Here is a 26,038-nt window from a genome sequence, read left to right as displayed (position 1 = left end):
CGTCACTCACCACAGCGATGAGACAATGGACCGTGTCACATCCTCCACGACCCGGCCCGTCTGCACCTGCAAGCAGGCCCCCGCGGACGAGGCCCAGATTTCTGTCTCTCTCTCACTCTCCATCCCTCCCTTTCTGAGTCACCATGTCCTGCAGCGGCCCAGGGAGCGGTCCCGGACGGTTCCCCTGTTTGTCGTTCCTGCTCCTCTCTCTCTCTCTCTCTCTCTCTCTCTCTCTCTCTCTCTCTCTCTCCCTCTCCCTCTCTCCCGTGGAGGCGTGACGTGTGGTGAGTCCCGCCGTCCCGCCTTCCCGGCTGCGGCACAAAGGAAGGAGAGAGCGTCTTTCAGCAGCTGCGTCACGCCGACCGCCTCACTCCCACAGGGGGCGAGGGCTTTGAAAGCACTCGACGGAGGTTTTTAGAAGGGAGTTTGTTTCACGAAAACGACTCAGCGGAGCGTGCGCGCCAAGTTGTTGCGGCGTATTTGTTAAAGTTGCCGTGAAACTGTGTATGTAGGCGTACAAGCAGCTGGAAGTGGTTAAATGAAGAAGTGTCTGGTACTGTGAACTGCGTGACCGTAGAGGAACTATTAACGGTCGAAGCAGCTCTGTCTGTGTGAGATTTGGGATTGGGAACCGGGCGAACATACCGGTAAATAAACAAATAGACAGCACATCGAAAAGCCGCGAGCCAGCTTCCTCCTCCCCTCTCTGAAGGGCACCTGTCACGAGAAGATGTTCAAGGTGTCTGAACATGCCTCCTAACACGCCCCTAACACGCCCCTGGACTGGTTCCCAATTATATGAAACCCCTGTATGTTGGCCCCTAGACCCCCCCCCCCCTCTTCCTTCTCTGTGTGATTCCGACCCCCCCTCCCCCGGCCCCCATGTAGCAGAACAGGACAATCCTATTACATTACTGCGTGCCAAAGTAATGGAGGGTCCATTAGAGTCATGTCCTGTCCACTGGTTCTCCCATGGATACATGAGGCGGGAGGGGATCAGGGGAGGTGTGTGTGTGTGTGTGAGGGGGGGGGGGGGGGGGTGTATAGTGCTGGTATGACAGTGAGGACACAATGATGCAGTAGAGTGTGTGTGTGCGTTTGTGTGTGTTTTGGTCTCCCGATGCCCTTCAGGAAACCGTCATTCGAGGCACTTAAATTAATTTCCAGCCCTTCTGCATTGACTGTTCATGCTAGACTATCTACACGGTGTGTGTGTGTGTGCGGGGGTTAGTAGGTACAGGAGCACGTAAACAGAACGGCGCATGTGTCGATATGAGCCTCTTCCACTCGTTTTCACCTGCATCGATAAACAAAGACCTCAGGATGTTTCAATGTCGTTATCATCAATCCGCGAAAAAGCCGCGTCTGTCAGTGTCCATGATCCGGGCACAATGACCTCAGAGGGTCCTAAACCAAGATGTATAATTACAGAGTCACACACACACACACACACATACTTGCTAACTTGAAAGAGAGCCTAATGGCCCCTTTGTGGTCTTGGAACATGTCTGCCAGCCTTAACCTGGCCAGCTGCAACATCTTCATCATTCATCCCAGGCCTTCCATCCGTTCACAGCACAGAAGGCAAGGGGAGGGCTGCCTTAATGAATTTGACAATTAGTAACAGAAGTTAATGACTGCATGGGGCTAAGTGCCCTGATGGACATGACTCGGGGGCCAGAGAGCCTGCGGAGGGGTGGGGGGCTTCAGATCCTCGTTAATGGACCCCTTTTGTTTAGTCTACCTATGATGGGGGCTCCTTGGGGTCCTTCCATGTGCCAGAAGTCGAGCTCAGGGAGGAATAGTTAACCTGAGGGCCCAGATCCTGGATCAGTCTGGCAACTCCTAATGTGAACTGGGATCATCACGGGTTACAATCAGCGAGCTGACCTTGGAACATCGCCAGGGGGTGGGGAGGTGTTAGGCTTGTCTAGGATCTCCACGTTAACCCCGGACGACGGTCATGGATGGAGGGAGAGGTGCATTGTGGGATTCAGGAAGTCCCAGTGACCTCTGCTGTGATTTATATGATCATTATCGAAGCACCTCTCCCCATGGCCCCTGCTGAAACTCTATCAAAACACTGTTTGGCCAGATATCACTCATAAAGTGTTTTATCCGACATAGCACTTCACAAACTGCCTCGCCGATATTATCCAACGATAAAACATTTGGATAAATATTTCAAGCAGAACCAAATCAAAGTCTGTGTTTTTATAGCGCTGTTAAGATACACAGAACGCTCTTACAGGTTTGTTTCTTCCAGATTCATCCATTCCCACCCGTTTCCCCTCCCGTGGGGATCCCTCCCGTCTTTTCCACTGCAGAGGACAAAATATGTCTAGAATTTGGGAAATCCAAGTGGTTTTGTTCGGCCCCGAGCAGAGCTAGCACGCTCTCGTTCCAGCCCCGTCTCCCGGTTCGGCTTTAACGGCATCAAAAACAAAAGAGGCACCCAAAAATAACAACGTTCAAGAAAAGCTTCACAGTGATGCTGTTTGCCTGATGGTCTGGGAGCCAGAGTTTGGCTTTTAGTGCTGAGAGGGATGTGAGAACGCAGTTCTGAGGAGGACTGGAAGACCGGCGGCTTCTTATTGTCTGGGAAAGAGTTTGAGACTGTGGTGAGACTCCGAGAGAGAGACCAGGGCAGAGGAGCTACCATTGCATTGGTCCTGGCTGATTCAACCCTCTGACGGCCAAGCAGAGTATAGTTACTCTGCCTCCAACTCCCCAATGGACCGTGAGAGAGGTAGGAGAAGGAGAGAGAAGGTGGACACTGGAGTAGGAGAGAGAAGATAGAGACATGGAGTAGGAGAGAGAAGATAGAGACATGGAGCGAGGTTGAAGGAGAAAGAAAGTAGAGGATGAATTATCTGTGGTTGTTGTTGTTGATCTGTCAGGGCCTGCTGCGTTTGGAGCTGAGCGACTCAGCGGGTTTGTTCATGCTCATATGCCATTTAAACATTGGACTTCTTTCATGTTCCTCCTCTCTCTCATTCTTTTTCTTTAATATTCTCCTTTTCTCTGTCTCTCTCTCTTTGCCTCTCGCTCTCTCTGTCACTCTCTCTTTCTCTGGCTCATTTCTGATTTGCTCCACAGAAACTGACAGAATTTTCAGAGAAAGGTTATGGCAGTATCATAGTGGTGCACCCCCCCCCCCCCAACCCCCCACCCAGCCCTACCCCACCTACCCTGCCTTGCCTGACTGTGCCTCGAGCCCTTCCGTGCTCTGTGGAGAGCTCTGATCAGTCTGGCCTCATTACTGTCACACAGCATCACAGTCAACTGAAGTTATGTCCATACCAATACAGCAAAGTAATTCTTCCCAGTTAACACACTGAAATCCCTTCAAAATAAAGTGTTTTTACCTCATCAAACTGTTTTTTACAACCAGCGACAGTATATGTGTGCGTGTGTGAATGTGAATATACGTGCACGTGTGCGCTCACATCGTCTCTTCGTCTCTCCTTTTCTCTTTCTCTCTCTCCCTGTTCCCATACTCTGCCTCCGGCCTGCTGCGTGTCTCTCTTGTCCTTTTACACACACATACACACACACATACCGAGACTGTATATATTCTTTATCTGATTAGCTGGCATGTCTGCTTGGAGCGCTATGTGGTGCGGGAAGCGTCACGGCCTGAGGCTGGGCATGGATTTCATTTAGGAGAGTATCAAAGGTTTTACACGCCGTTCTCTTTAATCAGCATGTTTATCAGGCAGAGAGAAATTGCAGGCAGGACCACGGGGGGAATCGGAGAAGGGGGAAGGGAATGGGGGTTATCTTAAGGACCAGTAGCCTGGGAAATTGATAATGGCTACAAGGTAATTTACTGGCTAACTTGTGCATCTCTCCTCTGCCTCAGCACTGGCCTGTCATTCAAATTACCACCCATGTAATGTTCTAATGGAGCTGTGTGTGTGTGTGTGTGTCCAGCTGTGTATCCCAGTTTCGCTCTGGATGGGGCATGAGGGGGGGGGGGGATTGTTCCCTGTAATATTAATGTGATCTGATCAGTATTGGTTTTGTTACACCACACACACACACACACAGATACCAGTCCAGACAGACAGTGATAGACAGGTTCTGGAGTTGTACGCATTTTTATTGAATGTATTCTTTCGGTGGTCGGCCGGGTCCCGCTGATGCCTCGAGGGGGATGTGGGCTGGACCAGGAAGACCTGGACAGCACCGTAGAGTAAACATCCCTACCACTGTGTGTGTCTGTGTGCGTACATGCGTGCGTGCTCTTGTTACCACACGCGTATGTCATGGGAAGGGAAACGCGGCCTACCACCGAGTTTCCTGGAGGAGGGTCTCTTCTCCTCCTCACCCTGTCCTCTCTTCTCTCGTCCGCCAGGAAAAGGAGGGCGCGGAGGCCGTGTCTGTGGGAGCCATTCTGTCTGACTATCAGAGGGTCCGAGTGGAAAATGTGTAAGTCAGCCACACACACACACCACGCCTCGTTCCGCATTGACGCACATTGCGGCCCTCAGAAGGAAGTACATTGTAATACGAAATAGGGATTGTACTGTACATTGAGATTTGTTTACTCCCTCCTGTTTACATTAGCCCTGTTTTCATGTTAAAGCTCTGTCCTACCTGGGGAACACGACCTTGACGGGGTCAGACATGTAGGCCAATTTTGCCAGTTGTGGGTTAGATATGTCTTTAGTGAATGGTGCCATTCCACAGTAGGTGCGACATATTTTGTGATGTTAGACTCATCCTAGTGTATAAGGTATAGCACAGTGGTTTAAGCATTTGACTGCAAGTTCAAAAAAAGCATAAATAAAAGCATATGGTAAATGAACACATTATTTTATTGTTTTACATTATTTACTCTCTATCAAACTCTACCTGTCTTCATCTCTAACTCTTTTTCTGTCTCTCTCTGTCTCTCTCTCTCTCTCTCTCTCTCTCTAACTTTCTCTGTCTGTTTCTCTCTCTCTAACTTTCTCTGTCTGTTTCTCTCTTTCTTTCTTTGTCTGTCTCTCTCTAACTTTCTCTTGCTGTCTGTTTCTCTGTCTGTCTGTCTGTCTGTCTGTCTCTCTCTCCATCTCTCCTCGAACTCTTCAGACTGTCACTGTGGTCTGACACATTCCAGAAGCAGCCTCTCTAGTCTGGTGTTCCTGGTACAACCACAGAGCTCTCTGCTTAAGAACAAATCCAGCTGTCAATCTTCCTTTGTCTCCTTCCCAACCCCCCCCCCCCACACACACACACACACCCACACAGTCACACACACACAGATACACACACACCCCAGGCATTCTCTGAGCATCAGGCATGTAAACCCAAGAGTTTCGTCTCCAGTTACCTGCACACATACTGAGCGGTGGGTGGGTGTGTGTGCAGCCGTGTGTGACGGACAAACACAACACAAGGCGGTGCCGTCTTACGATAATTACCCCTTTTTAATTCCCCCCCCTCCCCCTTCTTGTCCCTGACAAACGCCCGGGGCGCTGGCAGCCGTCAGGTGAACGTGTGCCATGCTAGCCTCGTTGCCGTGGCAGCCAGCCACCGAGAAGTGAAAGTAGCCCGGGCCGCCCGACTTTGAAGCCGTGTTGTGATCCGAGGAAAGGATTGAAGTCGGTCTCACTCGTCCTTTTTTGTTGTTGGTTTCTTTCTTCCTGTATCCCCACCCTCTCTCCGCCCCCCCCCCCCCCCCCCTCCTCGCTCCTCACCTGCTCCCCCAGGTGCATGCGTCTGGGCCTGCAGCCCCTGGCCTTCCTTTGGCGCCGCGACCAGGAGACACTGCTCTCCGACATGATATCAGCTGACCTCCACGCCCTCCTCATCAAAGTGGCCGCTTTAGGTGGGTTTGTCTCTCTCTTTTTTTTGGACTCTCTCTCTCTCTGTTTTTCCCCAACCGGGGCGGCGGGCGAGCAGTCCTGCCCATTGTCCTCCATCTAACCGCCCCTCTCATTGTGGCATAACCAGAGAGAGAGGGAGAGAAAGAGAGGAGTTCAAACCATCAGTCTGTGGTTCAGCAGCGGCGTTTAGCCGAAAGCACTGGAGCGGAACAACCAAATGAAAAGATAAGGGTGAGGGATGGCAGGGGTAGGGGAAGGAGATGTGTGTGTGTGTCTGTGGGGGCGGTGGAGGTGGGCTCACAGGTGATTGCACACAGCCCGTTGATGATTCTTGTCAATAAACCTGCCCCCCCCCCCCCCCCCCCCATTGTGTGCCCGACACGCATTGCATTCTGGGATGCCACATGCCTCAGACGGTCCCCGAAGCATAGACCAATCTAGAACATCTCCTCTTAAGCTTTTAAACGGGCCCGGCACCACGGCAGGAGGTTAACATGTCACCTGGTTCATCTTACCTGGCTGTTGTTGGGGCCTGAGGACAGAGGGATCGGGTGACAGAATCAGAGGAGAGGAGGTTTCTTTTCTCCCCCCTTCTTTCTTCGCCTCCCATTCTTTCTCCCCAGTTCACAGTGTGAAGTTCGCTCTACCTGTGTCTGTTTGGCAGCGGACGGGCCCCGATTCCCTTTGACGGTGCCGGTGATGAATGACAATGATGCCGCAAATGGTTCTTGTGGCTCCTCTTCTCTGCGTAGCCATAGATCACGGGCGGAGACGGTGTTTACCTGCTCTTAAGTGCGTGTTGTCGCCCTGGGTACGACTCAATTGAAAGGGGTCCAAGCGAGACAGATGACCCGGAGAGCTGAATGTTGTGACACTGGCTTTTCTGCTCTCGTCTCTCAGCAGCATTAAATACACATTCCAGGAATGAGCCCAGTGACCTGATAGACGACATTACTAGAGACAATGTCTCATTTTCGACTTTTTGGGTGATTGAAGACTGACAGTTGGATGAATGAGTGACTTCAAAAGTTTGGTTTGGCCTTTGTTTAAGAGATAATGCTAAGAATCCCATTTCCAGGCCCTTATTGTGTTATGCAAATAAGATCTACCCAATTGTGTTTTTAACAGCCTTCTCCGAAATGCGTTCTTATTTTGTTCTTTTATCAGAGTAAAGGCTCTTTATCTCGAAAAGCTGTAATACCGTGCTTCTTGACTTGTGGATTTGTCTTGGGTTACTTTTCCCCTTTGATATCCTCGATCGCTCTGTCCTTTCTCCCACGTCGTTGGAACGCGGTGAACCTGAAGAGAGAGAGACGACAGACAGACAGACACAGGAGGTAATTATGCTAATGCAGGGCTTTTTAAACCGCAATCATCATTCGGTGGGCCGACACAAAGCCTCTTTTGTGTCTGGCCCAGGAACGTTCCTGTCACTGCTCTCTCCTCAGCTGCACTGCTGTCTGTGGATGACCCCAGCAGGGAACACAGGAACACCTCGGCTCAGCTCAGAGACATTAGTCACCGGCCGGGCGCCTTCCTCTGCCTGACCCTACGACCCCTCCCTCCCTCTTAACATACTCCGCTCCAAGCACATTCTCTCAGTTGTTCGAAAGATTGCATTTGGGAAAAAAAACGCCAAAAATACCTCAGGTGTCAGAGTTTGGATCTAATCTCTGTTTTATAGTGTGTGTGTGTGTGTGCATGCGCGCCTGCGTGCATGTGTGCGTGCGCGTGTGTTAGTGTGTGAGGTTGTGTGTTTTGGCTACAGGTAGAAAGGGAAGATCTTATCGGGCCTTACTCCTCACCTGTCCTAAGGCGGTAGTAATTAGAAAGGAGAGAATTGAATAGGCCGCAAGACGCCGTCGGCACTCGGTGCACTACTCGTATAATTGCAGCTTAGAAGAGAGCAGGTCTGAGCAGCGAGTTGTGCTGTTTGGGGGAGATTGGGTGACAGAGAGAGGCATACCTTGGGGGGTAGGAGTGGGGGTGGAGTTGTGGTGTGTGTGTGTGTGTGTGTGTTTGTCCGGATTTACCTGTACAGACCTCAGGGGAAGATGAAACGGCTCTCCCGGGGCAAAGGTCAAGGCAGCATCTGAAATGACAGCCGAAAACACCCCCTGATATCCTGGTGCGTTTGGCCCCGTCGTAGATGTGTGGTTTTCAGCGAGTTGTAGAAATGTGGGAGGTAGATCGAGAAGACTTAAAGAGTGTAATGTTCCGGAATTATCTGCTCAGAGAGACAGGAGAAAATTAGCGGTGAACTATTCACGATTCTTTTTCAAGATGACAAATCCCCATTGTAAAAAGACAGCTGTCCAAGTGCAGGATGATCCTGAGATAGAAAGCTCCAGAGGAGATCATCTCCATAGCCTAATCCACCACTGGGGAGAAAAGACGAGAAAGAAACAGGACAGATTTTTTTTGTCCTCAAAGGGACTTATTCATTTCATGAAGGGGAAGACGTGTTAACTTCTTAAGCTATTAGCAGCAGCAGACTCGTACAAATGAACACCATTACACTCTTTTATTGGAAGAGCTTCTGCATTATTTTTTATCATAAAGCTGAACCCTCACCATATCTAGTGGTGGTAATTGGCAATTCCGAGCGCCAATCTGATAACACGTTCATGTAATGAGTTAATTGATTGATTAGTGTAGGTGTGTACAGGGGCGCAGGTTCACCCTCCTCTGTGGCAGTTAATTGGTGTGCAGATTTAGCAGTAATTGGCGTGTGTGAGATCCGTGTCTCCCTGTTGTAACCCTATAGCCTCACAAGCTCCTCACCAGCCTGTCCTTCCTGGCTGGCAAAGTAAGGAAGACAGATCCTCTCTGTTCTCAAGACTGCACCCTTTTCTTTCTGTCATGTGTTTTGGTCAACAAAACATTATTGTCTACAGCCAGTTTTTAATCTCACGTAACAAGATGAGATTGCCGTTTTGGGTCAGGTTGTGTGAAATTTAGGTGGTTATGCATCTATGATGAGCAAGACACCGTTATTTGTTTATACAGGAACAATCTTCTCTGGTCTTTTCACCATTTGGGCCACTGAGCCCTAAGCACAGGCATGTAATGTGCTCCTGATGTCGCTATTGTGCCGGGACTGAGCCCAGGTGATGGACACTGTTAAAGAAACAGGTAGCAGCAGTAACCCATCAGCCTCAGGTGGCACAACTTGACCCAGGTCACGACCTCTCCACTTACCTCTGGACCTATCTTCCCCTCTACGTGTCTCTCTGTCTACGTCTCTCCCTTTCTCTCTCGCTCTCGCTCTCTCTCAGCACTGCTGTAAGAATGTTTTGAGTCTTCTTTTAATTGAAAACATTGCATCACCAGAAGCTCTTTTTTTCAATACAAGTGTCGATGCTGCAGACGCTCCTAGATGGATAAAGGCTTGCCTCGAGACACATTTGATAAGGTCATAATTGGCCACAGTTTTCTTTTTAATTTGCCAGATTTGAAAGATTCCATCTGTGATGCATAAATCGCAATGTTCACCTGGGTTACTATTCAGCCCTGAGACGTTGAGATCCAGATAAGAGGCTGACAAATTTCACACCGAACCTTAATCTTCTCATCTTTTGTTTGGTGCTTCCTCCTTCCCCTCCCCTTCACCTTTTCCTTTCTCCGTATCCCTCTCTCTCTCTTTCCCTCTCTTTTACCTCTCTCTTTTCCCAAGATGAGATGATACCGAACAGCTATTGTTTTCACTAAGGTCTTTTGAGAACGTTGTTCAATGGTAGATTCGGCTCACCTCCAAGCTAGGAGATGCTTATTTCATGCATTTAAAGAAAGCTGGGGAAAAAAATGTTACACATCATGAATCCAATTTTCTCTCTGAAGGCAGGGGATTAAAGACAGGCTGTCAGTCGATGCTCCAGATCTCCAGACGTGCAGGGGGTGGCTGCCACACTAGCACGGTATCTAGCATCTCCCAGCCTGCTTCTCATTTAGCATTAGCCTCAGCGTGTCCCAGAGCTGCGAGCAGACCAGGGATTGGAGCTCACTGCAGCTTTACATTCATCAGCCTGTTAGGATTGGTCCTAAGGCTTCAGGGGGGATGAAATGTAAAGAGTTTTGCAGTGGGCATAACTGCATGTGACTGGTCTACTCCATGACCATAGGTTTAAACCACGGACATGGAACCAGACTTGACTATTTGAACTGAAATATAAGGACGATTTTTCTTTCTAATTTGGTATTTTAGATCGAAGCAGACCTAGCGACTAGCTATATCACAAGCAAGGTTTCACTCACTCCCCTTCAGCAAGTAGACATTCTCTTACCTCATCTGTAAAACTGTTCCTCTCGCTAATGCGAAGCTTAATAGCGACAAGGCCCTTTCTGTCGGCTACCTCATTACTCCTCTCCCTGCTCTTAAAGTTCACTGAATTTAATTGCAGTTTTATAGGATAACACAGGATAAAAAGTGCCTTTTATAAAGGGAAGCCTTTCCTTTACAGCTCTGAGGACACCTGTCTCTGTGTGACTGGGGTGTGGGTAACCTGTGTCTGATGGCAGAATAATAGCAGCTTCTGGTGGGCTTATTTGGTTTTAATGTGGCATAATGAGATGGGGTAATTGCGTTTAGGTCAGGTTATAAAACAGTTTGAGTGGAGACTGATGTGGAGAACATGCCGATGAGAGACCGGAGACCGAAGCCTTCCAGTTACCATCCAGAGGCCCCTTCCAGGTCCACTATGGACCTCAGTCCACCTTCCGTTTTCAAACGCTTTGTTTAACCTTTATTGTTCCGGCAGGTACGACAATTAGGAGTGAGCTCCCATTGAGAGAACAATGTGACCAGGAGGCAAATGAGGCAATTGCCACAAAAATAGATCATAGATATATATATATATATATATATATATGAGTTATTTAGGCTGATCATCAATTCAGTTTACCTAATGAGTGCATGTGAAGGGCTTTCACTTTGTGCGTCTGATACAATGGTTATTGTCATCTACAGTAGATGATTTCACATGATATCAGTCATTCCTTGCACAGCCCCACCTCCCTCCCTGTAAATATCAAATCATGTAATCATATATTATTTAAGGCCGGGAAGCTAATGAACATATTAAAAAAAGCGACAACCCGCTGTAATGTGAAGCCGCTCATTAAAACGTGTTAAAAGGCATGACTAATTAAAGAGGATATTTGAATGGGACTGAATTTTAATGTATTTTTCCCCCCCTCTTTTCTTCCTTATTACCTTGGCGGCGGGGTTAAAATGAGACGATGTCCAGATTAGATATTCTCACACTAATTAAGACCGGCGCTCCCCAGGGTGGAGAACAAGGGCCTTGCTCATTCTCTTGTTCCCTCCATACTTCAGCCAGCTCTCCCTCCACTCTCTCCTTTCCCTCCCTCCGACATCTCATCCCTCCCTCGCTCCCCTGTGACAGCGGACAGCGGGGTATCGGTTGAGGCTGAGAGCCGGGGTGTGGTGGACCCTCCGGGGGGTGGGAGAGGGGGGTAACCACCCCTCCCTGAGGGGGCCTGGGGGATGACATCTGACCTTTAGGGTTGTCAGGCCCAGAGGAAAAGATAGTATCTCACGTTCTGATTAACTCTCAACCTCTAATTAAGAGCCAGAATCAAAGCACCCGGTCCAGGCTTGATGGGTTTGGGGAACGTCTTTAGTGGCTAGATTAGATTCGGGGTGGATGTGCTAGAGCAGGGAGGAACGGCAGGGAGAATTCTGAGAAAGCGCTAGCATCCTTGTCACAACTCCACGTCAGACCATGCAGGTAATTAGTCTGGTGTTAATAGCCTGCCACTGAATGAACAGACAGCCAGAGTTAGAAGTAGTCCGGGTCAGAAGAAGACAGTAACGAGTGCATATGTCAGTCCTCCAAACTCTCTTTCCTGTGTTTGGTCCTTGTGGTTGGATTACTTTGTTTCCCTCGTTTTGAATTTGTATTTGTGGAATTGTGCTGTCTCTCATCTCGTTGTTTAGTCTCTCGGTTGTTTGTACACAGCTACACAGCTGCGCGTGTCATCCAAGGCCGTTCTGCTGTGTGCTGGCTGGGAGTGTTTACAGGTTCGGCGGGGGCAGGTCGGATTTTATTGGACCTCATTAGGAACAGGTGTTAGGAAGGAGAGATGAGGAGGACATGGGATTTCGTGTCACGCACCCAGTAAAACGATCGTTATTTAAGAGGTGACCCGAGTGTAAACGAGTTATGGTTCAGACGGTTCTCTCTAGAGCTGTAGCTCTAATGTGGGATAATCCACTACAGGACTGACAGAGGCACTAAGCTCTCTGTGCAGCCGGGCCACGTCTTGTGTCCAGGGAACCTCTGAGAAGTTCCCGTGAAACTCGAATTAAGCGGCCGGCTTCTATTTAAAGGCGAGATCTTCGCTTTAAGCAGTTTTAAGGAGTCAGGGTGAGGGAGGGTGGAGATTGAGGGCTGGAGGGGTGAGCGAGCGTGGGACTTGGGAATGGGTCACCACTCGGGTGGTTCAGGACCAGCTTCCCTCCTCACTCACTCTCTTCCCTCCCCTCCCCCCTCTCCCGTGTCTATGAGTCACTTCCATGCACTCCTTCAAGGGAAGGAGAGGGAGAAGGCAAATAAACACGATCTGTTCCAGAGTTTATGTTCTCAAAGGGAACAGGCAGAGAGGGGGGGGCAGTGGGGGGGGGGGGGGGTGCCTGGCCTCTCTGTTTGCCTGGCATGGCAGGACTGTTGCCCTTACCCGGGGATATGTGTGTACACCACTAGCAAAGTCAAACAAACAGATCCCGGGTGCAGGTTTACGTGTGCGTCTGTGCGCCTGCCCGTTAAACCTCCCTGGCTGTCATCTTCAATCACTGTTCTCTCTCCCTCTCTGTCCCTGATCAGTCTCTCTCTCTCTCTCTCTCTCTCTCTCTCTCTCTCTCTCTCTCTCTCTCTCTGTCCCTAATCAGTCTCTCTCTCTCTCTCTGTCTCTCTCTCTGTCCCTAATCAGTCTCTCTCTCTCTCTCTCTCTCTCTCTCTCTCTCTCTCTCTCTCTCTCTCTCTCTCTCTCTCTGTCCCTAATCAGTCTCTCTCTCTCTCTCTGTCTCTCTCTCTGTCCCTAATCAGTCTCTCTCTCTCTCTCTCTCTCTCTCTCTCTCTCTCTCTCTCTCTCTCTCTCTCTCTCTCTCTCTCTGTGCCTAATCAGTCTCTCTCTCTCTCGCTCTCTTTCTATCCCCTGATCAGTCTTCTTCCTCAGTTTCTTTTCTCTCTCTCTTCCTCTCTTTCAGCCTCACTCTCTTTACCCCCCCCCCCCACACACACACACACACACACACACACACACACAAACCCTCTCTCATCCTTGTAACTGTGTTTTTGTGTCATAGGCCTGGATCCTGAGAAGCACTTAGGCCAACCCCTGGCTGCCATGGAGCCCTATCTGAACCAGGTCAGGGATTTACCTCTGCACAGCGGTTCAGCGCTGATCCAATCTCCACCCCCCCCCCCCCCCCCCCCCCCCACACACACACACCATCACCACCAATTCTCTAACAGTATTATTTCGATTTTGCAGACATACAAAATGACAAGAAATGTTTGTATCACAAACAAATGGTTTTCAGGGTGCTTGAATGTAGCTCGTTCTGTTACGGTTTACCAGCTCCACAGGAAGTACGGCATCCACGTGTGTGGGGAGGGCGGGGAATACGAGACCTTCACCCTCGACTGCCCGCTCTTCAAGAAAAGAATCGTTATGTAAGGGAACAAAGCGCTATGACGACCGGACCAGACGTGGAACTCCACTCAAGGTTGAAGGTAGGACGTGCTCAGCCTAGACTGTGCTGAAGTGTGCTTTTGTTCTCCGACCAGTGATGCCATGGAGACGGTGATCCACTCTGCCGACGCCTTCGCCCCGGTCGGCTACCTCCGCTTCACCGGAATGCACACGGAGAACAAGGACGACGTGAGTCCAGCATTACAGTTAGCTCATGTCATCCCTCCATGTGACCTCACAAACGCTGCTTTTAAACACGTTTATCCACCCAAGAAGATGGACACAGATCCATATACTCTCTCTCTCTCTCTCTCTCCCTCCCTCCCTCCCTCCCTCTCTCTCTCTCTCTCTCTCTCTCACCGACTCCCCTTTCCTCAAGCCCGACACGGCCTACTTTGACGTGTGCAATATTCACCCCCGCCCGAAACTAGGCCCGGCTTAATAAACATGTCCGCTCACATTAGGCCACTTAAGATTCAGGTAGCTGGCTAAGCGGACGGAGAGGGGGTGGAGGGTGCCGGGTGGAGGAGCGCCGGGAGAAGGATGTAGGGCGTGGGGCTACGGGGGGAGAGAGAGACGGGCTGGGGAAGAGAGGATAGCGGGTGGAGGAAGTGAGACGGAGGCATGGAGGGTGTGAGATGATGGGATGGGGGTGGGGGGGGGGGGGTAGAAGGAGTGAGATGGAGGATATGCAGACAGGGGGGACAGTCACCCTGACTCTTATTATGTCTGTCACTCCAAAGCAGATGGGTGACTGGGCTGACCCCGATATTTCAGGGGTCAGATCAAGCAGTGCGCGTGTGCATGTATGCGTGTGTGTGTGCATGTATGTGTGTGTGTGTGCGTGTGTGCCTGTGTGTGTACTGCACTGGAGACCGGACTGTGGGGGCATGACATCATCCTTCTCCTACTGAGCGCTGTCTGTACTCATTAACTGGTATTAGCAGAGAGCAGCACTGGTGTGACAAGCTACAACCACTACACACCAGATACAGTGCAGATACAGTGCAGATACAGGGCAGATACAGGGCAGATACAGGGCAGGGATGAGCTGGACAGGGCAGGAAGCAGGGCTGGACCCTTGACTGTCCAAGAGGAAAAGAGGATTTAGGGTCGAAACTTCGGCTGAAACAAGAGATGGATAAAAGAGTGTTAAGTAGAGAGAGAAAATGTTCAGAGGGTGTTAAGTGCAACTTCCCCAGTGACAGTTCTAGTCTGTGGTAGAAGCACGGTAATAAGAAAGACTGAGGCTGCAGGGGTGTGGGAGGAATGTGTGTGTGTGTGCGTGCGCGTGTGTGTGTGTGTGTGTGCATAGCGGTTACCCAGGGGTATGTGACTAGCCCTGGGCCTGGCAAGGCTTTAGGATGTTTGTGTGTGTGTGGGCGCTTGCACGCGCCCACGCTCGGTGTGTGTGTGTGTGTGTGTGTGTGTGTGTGCACAGTGGTGAGGGGGTGGCAGCCTGTTGGCGGGGGATCGGGGTCGTTACGGACAGAAACCATATCCCCACATCCTCGGTGACCCCCCACAGCTATCTATTTTATACATCCCCTCACACCCTCCACCCCCACCCCCCTCTCCCCCCCCCCACCCCCCTCTCCCCAGCCGCCCCCTCGGACCCCCCAGGTCGCTGGGGGAAGAGCAGGGAGATTCCGGGGCTCCGTTCAGGCAGGGGAGAACCTGCCCTGGCACACCAGTCGCAAGCTCTCTCCGTCAGGGTGACAGATGCGTCGTGACACCAGCACTAGAGGAAAACCGCGCCTGGACTCGTGAGAGGGGGGTGGGGGGGACGCACGCCGTCATTTGCCCTCGGTTTACGCTAGTCAAGCTATTTTCCACGGCTCCACGCAAGCGAACGGAGTATAATTAATTTGATTATCATATGGCCAAGTACAGCTGACAGGACCGGGGGGAGAGGGGGGGGGGGGAGGCAGGGGTGGGAGGTGGATGGGGGGGGGTCAGTCCGTGAGGACATGCGGAATGACTTATTGCAATATTGCATGTCGCCCCGGTGGGATTTGGCAGGTATTCCGTTTGCCTTCAGAGCATGCTAATGGCCCGCCCTCTGCTTCTCTGTTCCGGGGAGGAGAGGAAGAGGAGGGCGTGGAGGCCCAATCCAAATAAGGCGCGCGAGCATGCAAACCCCCCCCCGCCGCGTCCCGAGACCCGGCGCTCGTCACGAGGCGGACCCGTCAGCTGCCCTGACGGACGGCTGGCATGATTGAATTTAAAGTATCAGAAAACGCCAGGCGGCCGCCCCATCGCTTCTCCTCCTAATGCATAGCACGTGAGCGTGGTGTTCCATATTCATTCACCTCCCAGTTATCTGTGTTCTGGGCCCTCTTCAGAGAAGAGTGACATGCATAGTCCGCCTTGGGTTGAGTTATTGAAAATGTATAATTATGTGCCATTTCGGCTCCGTTTGTGTGTTGGGTGCATGTTTTGGTTTGATGTACACCCCCTCCGTCAACCCTACCTAACCCCCCCACACCCCCCCCCCCCCCCTGGTGTTTGATTTCAGGCTCGGGTGGCGGGGCTGGGCCCCTTCCTTCTTGTCCTTGCCAGAGCGCCATCGACAGAATGACAGAGGAGGCAGAATATGCTGATCAAGCCCAAGACATCCAGCTAGAATTTACATCAAACGCCGACCTTAGTTGTCAGTCGGGCCGTGGTGAGATGCATGCGTGTGTTTCTGTGTGCGTGTGATGTGTGTGTTCCTGTGTGTGTGTATGCGTGTGTGATGTATGCCTCTGTGTCTGTGTGATGTGGTCAGCGCCATGATGCCTGTATGTTTGAATGATCGTTGACAAGTGCTGTCGTTCCGAGAACATTTACGACAGTCTACGGACTCCTATTTCATCTGCTCCGGTCTGTTCCTGTACACATGACCGGACCTCTACACCTCGTTGGGCTTTTAGTTTGAAAACAGAACTTGGTGAACCCGTAGTTTAAGGGATTTCTTTCCCCTTTCTCTCCCCAAAACAGTCCAAACCTACTGAATCATTGACCTCGCTGTTGGAGCTCTTAGAAGACTTTTATGAATGCCCCCCTCCCCTTCACCCCCCAGGTCACCCCCCCTCCTGCTCTCCCAGGACATCCAGAGGATACCAGTGGTTCTCGGGGGCTCACAGCCCAGACCCCGGAATCCACAACCAGACCATGGCTGCTTTACACTGCTGCAAGGTACAGTACTCTTCACTACAGAGAGAGAGAGAGAGAGAGAGAGAGAGAGAGAGAGAGAGAGAGAGAGAGAGAGAGAGAGAGAGAGAGAGAGAGAGAGAGAGAGAGAGAGAGAGAGAGAGAGAGAGAGAGAGAGAGAGAGAGAGAGAGAGAGAGAGAGAGAGAGAGAGAAGAGAGAGAGAGAGAGAGAGAGAGAGAGAGAGTGAGAGAGAGAGAGAGAGAGAGAGAGAGAGAGAGAGAGAGAGAGAGAGAGAGAGAGAGAGAGAGAGAGAGAGAGAGAGAGAGGCACTGCCCTAACAAAGTATGGTATCAGAGCACCAAAAAATCCCTTCAAACACATCCTAGCTCCAGCAATACTCAGCTACTGGAGAATTCTCTTGCTTCTTTAAAGGCGAACAGAACAAAACAACAGAAAGCACACACGTCCCACACCTACGAGCCCTGACTCCTAATAATCCATGTTCGCTTCGATCAAGTGAAAATTATAACTATTTTGTTTTCTTCTTCAAGATCTGAAAGAGGCGTTTGGGGATGAGTTTGACCAGGGGTGATATTTGATACACAGACACACCAGATAAAAGAATTACAGAAAACATGTGTTCTTGCTTGGAAGGATGGGCCAGAGTGCTCGCAATGCGAGCACTCTGCGTTTGTCAGAGACGCTGGCTGTCAGTGGGTCGGGCCGGGCTGGAGGCAAACAGGGAGAGTCCCTTCAAGATGAACATAGCGTGGAGAAGAACGGCCCCTCTCCTTGCAACATACGCGCGCACGCACACACACACAAACACACACGCTGGGTGGGTCGGTTCGCTGTTTTGTGTTTTTTTTCGCCCCGCAGAACTTTATAAGCGTATGCTTTTACCAGAGCATCTTCTTCATTCTTTCTTCTCCCCTTTTTTGTTTTCTATCAAGAGACGGGAAGGGAAGATGAAAAGCATATTTAATGTTAATGGTGGTGCAGAGCTGCTCAGCCTTCACAGGGCAGAGACAATATTAAACAAGTTAATATTTAATGAAGAACCTTCTTTGTACGAGGGCCTATTTTTTCAGAGATGATGCCAGCATTGACAAAGGCAAAACAAACTCCAATCTTTATCTCCGGATGGCTGGGAGAGAGGCTGTGTTTCTTCCCTGACCTTGTCTTACCTCTGTGTCTAAAGATTGCTGAACATAGAATGATTAGACGTGTTCACTCTCCGGTGCGTCAATGCACGCTGCCCCTAAAGAAGAGCCAGACATCAGTGAGCAGCCTGGATAACAGTGTTTGTGTGATCTGTTTGTGGTGTGGTCTGGCTCAGGTGAGCTGGAGACGAGAGGTTGGCAGATGACGCACGTCGTCCTGCTCCACCTGTACGTGAGGAGCATGGAGGACTTCAGCGCCATCAACGCCGTCTACAGGACGCACTTCGGTCACAACCCTCCAGCCAGGTCAGACGTCGTCGCTGCACACGCTCCCTCCGACACGCTCCCTCCGACACGCTCCCTCCGACACGCTCCCTCCGACACGCTCCCTCCGACACGCTCCCACCGACACGCCCCCTCCGACACACTCCCTCCGACACGCCAAGTTGCATGTGACGCCTTGCAAGGGAAAGCCTTTCGCCCCAAACTACCGCCGAATACTTTTTGGGCCGTCGTCGGACAGCCTCCGTTCCCTCCCACCTCATGTTTCCCCCTCCCTCGCTTCTCCCCTCTCTCCACCCATCCATCTCTCCCCAGGGTGTGTGTGCAGGCCCCTCTGCCCCCTGGCCAGCTCCTCCAGGTGGACTGCCTGCTGCAGGACTGGCCCCAGCCGGCCCCTGAGAAGGAGGAGGAGAAGGAAGAGGAGGACTCCTTCCACCAGAGAGAGGCCCTGCACGTCCAGAGCCTGTCCCACTGGGCCCCCGCCAACATCGGGCCCTACAGCCAGGCCCTCAGGGTAGGAGGACCCCCCAGGGTTGGTAGGGGTGGGGGACTGAGGGACTGTGGTGCTTTGATAGAGGGGGGAGGGGGGGGGGGATCTCTGTGTCTGTTGAAATCGAACTCAACAAACAAAGCCCCCTCCATCATATCATCCGCCAACCAACGTGGTTTGAAAGGGAACAGGGAGGAAGTGTGGTCGTGGGTTCACGGCCGTCTGCTTCTGTTGTTTACTCTGCATGTAGTTTACAGGATTGCAGTTGTCAAGGTACTGTCAACAAGTCCAGGGTCCATCTCCTCCACACTGTCCTTCAGCCCACTCACTAATCCCCCTGTGAGTGAGAACACGTGTCTCTGTCTCTGGTGTCGAGGTGGTCTGTCTCTCCCTTTTGTATCTCTGGTATCGCTCTGTTCATTGTGTTTAAGGTTGTGGTCTTAGCCAGTGTGGTCGGACGAGGAAGAATGGCTGGTTTTCACCACTCCTTTACAATGTTTGGTTTTCTGAAAGTTGCAAGCCGCCGCCGAGGCGATTCGTTAAACTACACAAGGAAAATACCAGAAGAGCGGGTGAAACTGCGCTGTTTGCTTAGAAGTTTCTAAGCTGAACTCCGCGGCTTTGCCTCATCTCACTGCGTGTCTCATCTCCCCCCCCCCTCCACATACACACACTCTCCCTACACTGGTTCAATTACCACAGAAATATATGAACAGCTTCTCTGTGTTTGGGGGGCAACGGGGGGATTTTTTACATATTGATACAATTAGCCCCTCGCTGTGAGCATGCAGATGCGTTGCCCCCCCATGACTCCACTGTAATGAGGATTCTCCGCGGTGACGAAGACTGTTGTCTCCACGATGCCGTGACGAATAAGGCCCTGGCTACAGCACACTGTAAGATAGAGAAGGGGTTGCATTCTGGAACTAAATAACCCTCCCCTACCCCGACAACCTCTCTTCTCACTTTGGGAAATAATTAGTGATTAAAAAAAGAAGGGCTGGGAGGAGAGGAGGAGGAGGAGGAGGAGAGGACGAGCTGGATGGCTCCACTGCTTTTTTTTCCTGTGATCTTAATTATTTTCCGGAGAATGTCATCAGTCTGGTGTCGCACAGGCAAATTTGGAAATTATAATGTCGTCTCTTAATGTGATGGTAAAATATGACTAACTAGATGCAACTAATAGCAAAACGTTGGGGGAATATCAATGACTTGGTTTCTGGCTAGAAGAGAGTATTACTGGACGTTTGACAGTTAAATGTGCCCTTCGCTCAGGTCTATGGGGGAGACAATGATGTCCCTTTGGATGGACCCAGTTTGGTCCAGCATGTCTTCGTCAGACCACTCTGTCGGGGGATGGGCATGTGTGTGTGGGGGGGAGTGTGTGGGGGGGATGTTGGGATGAGGGGAGCTGTGTTGAGGATCAGTATGTTAGCGGTGACACCCTGGTCCATCTGACTGACGGACTTATCTGATGCATGTCTGTGTGTCTGTCTGTGAGTCTGCCTGTCTGTGAGTCTGTCTGTGAGTCTGCCTGTCTGTGAGGCTGCCTGTCTGTCTGCCTGTCTGTGAGTCTGCCTGTCAGTGAGTCTGTCTGTCTGCCTGTCTGTGAGTCTGCCTGTCAGTGATTCTGCCTGTCTGTGAGTCTGCCTGTCTGTGAGTCTGCCTGTCTGTGAGTCTGCCTGTCTGTGAGTCTGCCTGTCTGTGAGTCTGCCTGTCTGTGAGTCTGCCTGTTAGTGAGTCTGCTCCAAGTCTCTCTAGCCGCACCGTCTGTCGATGTCATGGCGTGCCGACAGATCCCTCGTCATACTGGACGTACAGGATCAGTTAACCTTTATGATGTCATAGCTGCAGGCCTCAGGAAGTGTTCTTTATGCAAATACTGTAAATCAACCTGTAGGAACGGAACACAGCGATTTAATCCAGGTTTGTTTACATGCTTTCGTCTATCAGTTACACCCTTGATTAGTTCCAGGTGTAGAGGTCATGTTTAGCATAATAGTAAAAATATATTTAATGAGACATGTCTTTATTGCGTCAGTATTTGATTGTGGTCCGTGGCCTGCCTTAATATAGAATATGAGAGACCAGAGGTCTTTTAACCAATTTGTTCTCGTTTCGATGTTGATGTTTATCTGGAATTTCTTGCAAATTCTCCCTGGTTGGTGTTTTGTCTCAATTTGCATAATTAAATTATCAGAAAGGGCCCTGTTCTACCACATCAATCATTCTGTGGAAAAAAGCAACTATATTTTGCATGTTCAGAAGTGAAAACATTTGGAGAAACAGCAATGTTTAACGCCATATTCTTTGCAAAACAAACTCCAACCTCCTATATAATAAAAATCTACTTGTACTCATAACGCATCATTAAGCTTGCCGGTTGCCAGACAGGGCAAGATTGACCCGTCATTAACCAAAATGCTAGTTAACAGCAGGAAAATATAGACAAATTATTATTCACACCCTGATTCAATCGCTCACCATCTCCCAGAATTCCCTAGGAGCAGCCAACACAGTGGATGCAGAACCTGCGAACGGCAGCACAATCCGCTGAACGACCGTTAAACATCTCCCCTTTCCTGTTAAGAGATAAATGGAGCACCCCTGGGAGATTTGGTGGGAGATTAGGCCCACTGATCAGATTCTAGAGGGTGCGCTTGGGGAGCTAGCCGGGGCGAGCCTCAGGTCCCCCCCCCCCCTCTCCCACCAGCCACCGAACGCGTGCTAACCCCCCTCCTTCCCACACTCCCCTAATTGTGAGTGACAGTCAATATTGTGGAAGCCCCTCGCCTGCCTGCAATAGGATTTGTATTGGATTTTGAACATTGTCAAAGTGGACGGCGAAGCATGGTGGGGAAAGTGGATCTGACTGGGCCAATTAGCATCAAAAGGTTTAGCCGGGCACAGTGCGGCGGGCGGTAGTATTTGAATAATCTTCTTACGGGACGGGTTACATGAGCTAAAACAATGAGCGGAGCCACATCTGACCTCCTTGTTAGGGAGGTCAGGGGTCATGTTGAACAGCAGAGAGGCCCACTCTCACCTCCCTCTCTCCAAAGACCTGGAGAGAGGACAGGTGTGTGTGTGTGTGTGTGTGTGTGTGTGTGTGTGTGTGTGTGTGTGTGTGTGTGTGTGTGTGTGTGTGTGTGTGTGTGTGTGTGTGTGTGTGTGTGTGTGTGTGTGTGTGTGTGTGTGTGTGTGTGTGTGTGAAGCAAAACCGGGGAGAGCGGGAACTGGGTTTAAAGAGGAAACACAATTCAACGTTTTTATATGAGAGTCCAAATACAGTAGTGTTGGCCTTTATTGTGAATTGTGTTGAGGTAGTGGAAAACCTACGCTGGTCTTTCTTCTTTGATGAATAGTAGGAATCAAGCTAAGTGCTTTTGTTTTATGGCACATTTTCTCCCACAGAACGTTTCACTGCCACGAAAGAGCTTACTTGCACACTTCAGCCCTCCTCCTCACCCTCCTCTTTCTCGCCATCCTCTTCCTCACCTTCAGCTCCTAAAATTTGCTTAGCCCAGTCCGGCGTCAGTGGAGACTGCATCCACTTCAATTACCACAGAAGGGTAATTAAGTAAAAACACAGCCATCTAAAGCTTATGGGGGAGGGGAGGAATTACCTTGTGTATGTGAGTGTGTGCGTGTTTGCGTGCCCATGTTGTGTGCATGTTGCATGTGCATTTGGGGTTAGCGGCTGTACAGATTAATTAGGACAATAAACCTAATCTCTAACGCTGCAAAATGAATCTCGTATTCTTTTTCACATTTTTTTTTAATAAATAAATGTAGCGATCCCGGAGGTGGCGTCCATCATCCGTCAACGGTTCCTCCCTCTCCCTCGCCATAATCTATTAAAATCTTTCTTTTATCTCACCTCACCCCCCTGTCACTCTTTATGGATTTTTTCATAAACACGGCCTGTGCTTCATAAACGTCTTCATTTTCTACTCTATTAACATGACTTGAAAAGCGCTTGATAAAAGAAGGAGGGGGAGCGAGGATGAACGCACCAATAAGGACGTCAGGAATGCTGGAGGCTAGGAGCGGCGCGGGCCGCTCTCTAGCGAGGGCGCTCATACAATGTTATCAGCTCTAATAAAAGAACAAATGATCATTTCCACCCGAGGAGAAAGGAGGGAGGGAGAGGCAGAGAGAGAGGGAGGGAGGGAGAGAGAGAGAGAGAGAGAGAGAGAGAGAGAGAGAGAGAGAGAGAGAGAGAGAGAGAGAGAGAGAGAGAGAGAGAGGAGAGAGGGAGAGAGGGAGAGAGGGAGAGAGGGAGAGAGGGAGAGAAAAGAAGGCAAGACAGAGAACTAGAGGGGGAGATACCGACAGAGAGAGAGAGAGAGAGAGAGAGAGAGAGAGAAAAGAAGGCAAGACAGAGAACTAGAGGGGGAGATACCGACAGAGAGAGAGAAAGAGAGAGTGGGAAACAGTTGTTGAGTAATTGAGACAATGAATAATGAGGCCTTGAAGCCTGAATGGGTTTGATGAGGCTCGAGATTGAGGAGGATTGTGGGATACTGCTGCTCTCCTCTCTGTGTACTGCCTGTGTTGCCATAGCTTAGTGGTGGGTTTTCTCTGTAGCCCTCTGAAGCTGGACATTCATTCCTTGGGTCTGATTCATTTGCGAGTCGGATTTTGACGGATTTGGAAGACGGTTGATTCAGCCGTGGTTTACCTCGGAAACTTTACCCACTGTGCTTGTGTGTGTGTGCGTGTGTGAGCCTTACTCATCGTACCCACACACAGGGGTTAACTGTCTTCATTTGAACTGGACAGACACACGACACACCTTTCAAAGCTGATAAGGCCTTACATGAATGGCATGTGGGTTGCAAGGCCCGAGGCGTGCGCACACACACACACACAGACACACACCTGTATACCCACTCGCTGTAGCAGGGCCTGTCTCTATCTGTCTACAGAGTTGGTCATTAGAGTGACTCACATTTGACTCGCCAGGGTATTCATAGAAGAGTGACAAGACAGGTAGTCGGTTGAAAACAGATACAGACACACACAAGCACACACACACAGTGGGGGTTTGCCTCCCCTTCTCCCCCCCGGATGCAGACGTATATCTGCATTGACACATGGTCACTGCTGTGGCTGAGGACAGCGGTGGACACACCGGGCGGGGGGTGTACTTGTTACATTGCGTGTGTGTGTGTGTCACAGTTAAATGTAGGCCAATCTGATGAGGGGGCAGTTTTGTGTGTGTGTGTGCGCGCGTGTGTGGGTGGGGGGTGGCAGCAGCGGGGGGTGAGGGGAGGGTAATTATTTCTCTCTCTCCACCCTTCTGTCCCTGCCATCTTCCACCTCCACTCCCCCCCCTCCCCCCACCCCCCCCCCCCCTCCTCCTTGTGGAGGCTGACCTGCCGTGGCAGCAGACATCGTGAGGAGGCACTAAGGGCCCGAGCCAGCGCGCCACGTGGGCAACAGGGCTGGTATCAGCTCGCACCGGCCGAGGACACGAGAAGGACCGGATCTGTCAGAGCGCATCGGGCGCGTGGCGCGGGCCCCTGCCACCCCCGCCCGCACCCCGCACACACACACTAATGGGCCAGGGCCCCTGACAACTGATCCTAATTGGCCCTGAACAGCTCTTCATGTATTATTGGTGCCTGACTGCCTTGGTTCATGTCAACATGTCGCGTGGCGGGATGGGGGGCGGGGGCGGGGGACGGGGGGGGTCAACATTGCTGCTGCCACCCCCCCCCTCTCTTCCCTCCCCCCTATGCACATAGACACGCTCAGACTACGCACACACGCACACACACTCTCGGACACGTGTCCCCAGTGCAGTGACCCTTACACACCTAGTCAGCCATGGGAGAAGGGGGATGTGGTCTCTAGTGTGGTAGGTGGACTGTTTTGACCCCCCCCCCACCCTCGCCACTTCCTCCTCCTCTCCCTTCCCCCCGCCCCATCCTCCTCTTTTTCTTCCCATCCTTTCCTCCCTGCCTCCTCCCCACTCTGGCCCAGCTCAGTTAACAAGGTATAGAAGGTATAGTTTTAAGTTGGAGTACATTCCCTTGTAAAAGGGATATTATATATATATATATTATATTCATATATTTGTTTTTTTATATTTGATGGATTATCACTGCCATTCAAAATGGATTGGTTGTTAATATGCATTGTGGGTGAATACAAACAGTCAACATTGTAATCGATGTCAAATGCTGCCTTTTTATTCTCTATTGGTGTGTGTGTGTGTGTGTGTGTGTGTGTGTGTGGGGGGGGGTCCTCCGTTGGTGCGTCCACATGTGAGGCTTTAGATGAAGTGGAGGAGGAGTCGTAGACCAGCATCGCTAAGACACCGTTTGAGCCACACGACGACGTCCCACATTTAGATCGAATCTCCGGGCGCTATCACCAACCGGCACTCCCAATCGCACCAAGCTCCTATCAGCATCCGGAGTGTTTCTGTGTGAATTATTTGTCGCTTCTTCCCCATCTCTGTAAATTCTAAGCAGGTTGTTTTCCCCTCCCTGGTATAAAGGAGGGAATGAGAGATGCATGGATAAAAAGAGGAGTGCACCGTGCTGTCCAGTCCTATCACTGGCTCTGACAGGAGCTACTTATGACCAGCCCATTACTATGGTAACTCGCTGCTATATTCAGACGCTGCCCCAGTGTGTGTGTGTATGTGTGTGTGTTTCCCGTTGTGATGAGAGGGCGTAGCTGACAGGGCTGGAGAAGAGCACAGACACACACACACGCACACCAAGGTACAGACACACACGCGCAAATACACACAATACTCACAAACAAATGTATACACACACGCACACAAAGACAAACACACACACACACACTCCCAGAACACGAGGGAGAAGCTGGAGAAGGCTCCTTGTGAAGGGTAGAGACTGGTAGAACCGAAACAGCAAAGCAAGCTGGCGGGTGTGCCCATGTTGGCTCCCTACACAGTGATCCGCTTCAGTCCAGTGAGAGCAGACGACAGGCACTGCAGGTTCAGCTCCGGTCAACACACAGAGCTGGGTCCTGTTAAGAAGACTTTAGTCTGACAGGATGACACAACACTTTTTTGCCATAAGTGGAAGAATGACGCTTTCTTATTGTGAAGCCGTGGTTTATAGTGAGGATGTTTAGGTGATTTTGTCTATTTTCAAATTATTACCAAGACTACTCTGTAGTTATTTTTACATTCTTTAATTCTCCTTATTAAACGTGACAGTAAGTGCTTCTGATGGAAAAACTTCCCAGGAAAATTATCTGGGTCTTCATGTGACGGTGGACTAGCCTTGCATTTGTCTTTATTTATTAAGGAGATGTTTCTTCTCCCTGTTTGCCATAGTTAAATGGACTGTTTAGAGCTCAGTTTTATTAAAATTTGGTGACTGTCTTTGTCACATGTAGAAATACTGTAGGTTGGGACATCTCACCTCAGCCATTTGTTTTGCAC

General features: G+C 50.5%; 1 protein-coding gene across 2 annotated transcripts in view; it reads left to right on the top strand.

Annotated features, from left to right (window-relative positions):
* Nucleotides 1–26,038, top strand: part of dph6 (diphthamine biosynthesis 6) — a 54,486-nt gene that overhangs the window by 7,423 nt on the left and 21,025 nt on the right. The window contains exons 4-12 of one of the 2 annotated variants that reach the window (XM_062469874.1): nt 4,361–4,434; nt 5,700–5,818; nt 13,144–13,205; nt 13,419–13,513; nt 13,628–13,761; nt 16,051–16,200; nt 16,597–16,704; nt 18,008–18,137; nt 18,429–18,627. In XM_062469874.1, coding sequence (XP_062325858.1) covers nt 4,361–4,434; nt 5,700–5,818; nt 13,144–13,205; nt 13,419–13,513; nt 13,628–13,761; nt 16,051–16,200; nt 16,597–16,704; nt 18,008–18,137; nt 18,429–18,627 — 1,071 coding nt within the window. Of the gene's footprint in view, nt 1–4,360; nt 4,435–5,699; nt 5,819–13,143; nt 13,206–13,418; nt 13,514–13,627; nt 13,762–16,050; nt 16,201–16,596; nt 16,715–18,007; nt 18,138–18,428; nt 18,628–26,038 lie in introns of those variants that run through there. The other variant, XR_009931394.1, reaches the window with a different exon arrangement.

Source organism: Osmerus eperlanus, chromosome 9 (assembly GCF_963692335.1).
Source record: "Osmerus eperlanus chromosome 9, fOsmEpe2.1, whole genome shotgun sequence".
NCBI classification, from domain to species: domain Eukaryota; kingdom Metazoa; phylum Chordata; class Actinopteri; order Osmeriformes; family Osmeridae; genus Osmerus; species Osmerus eperlanus.
This window is presented reverse-complemented; position numbering and strand designations above follow the sequence as displayed.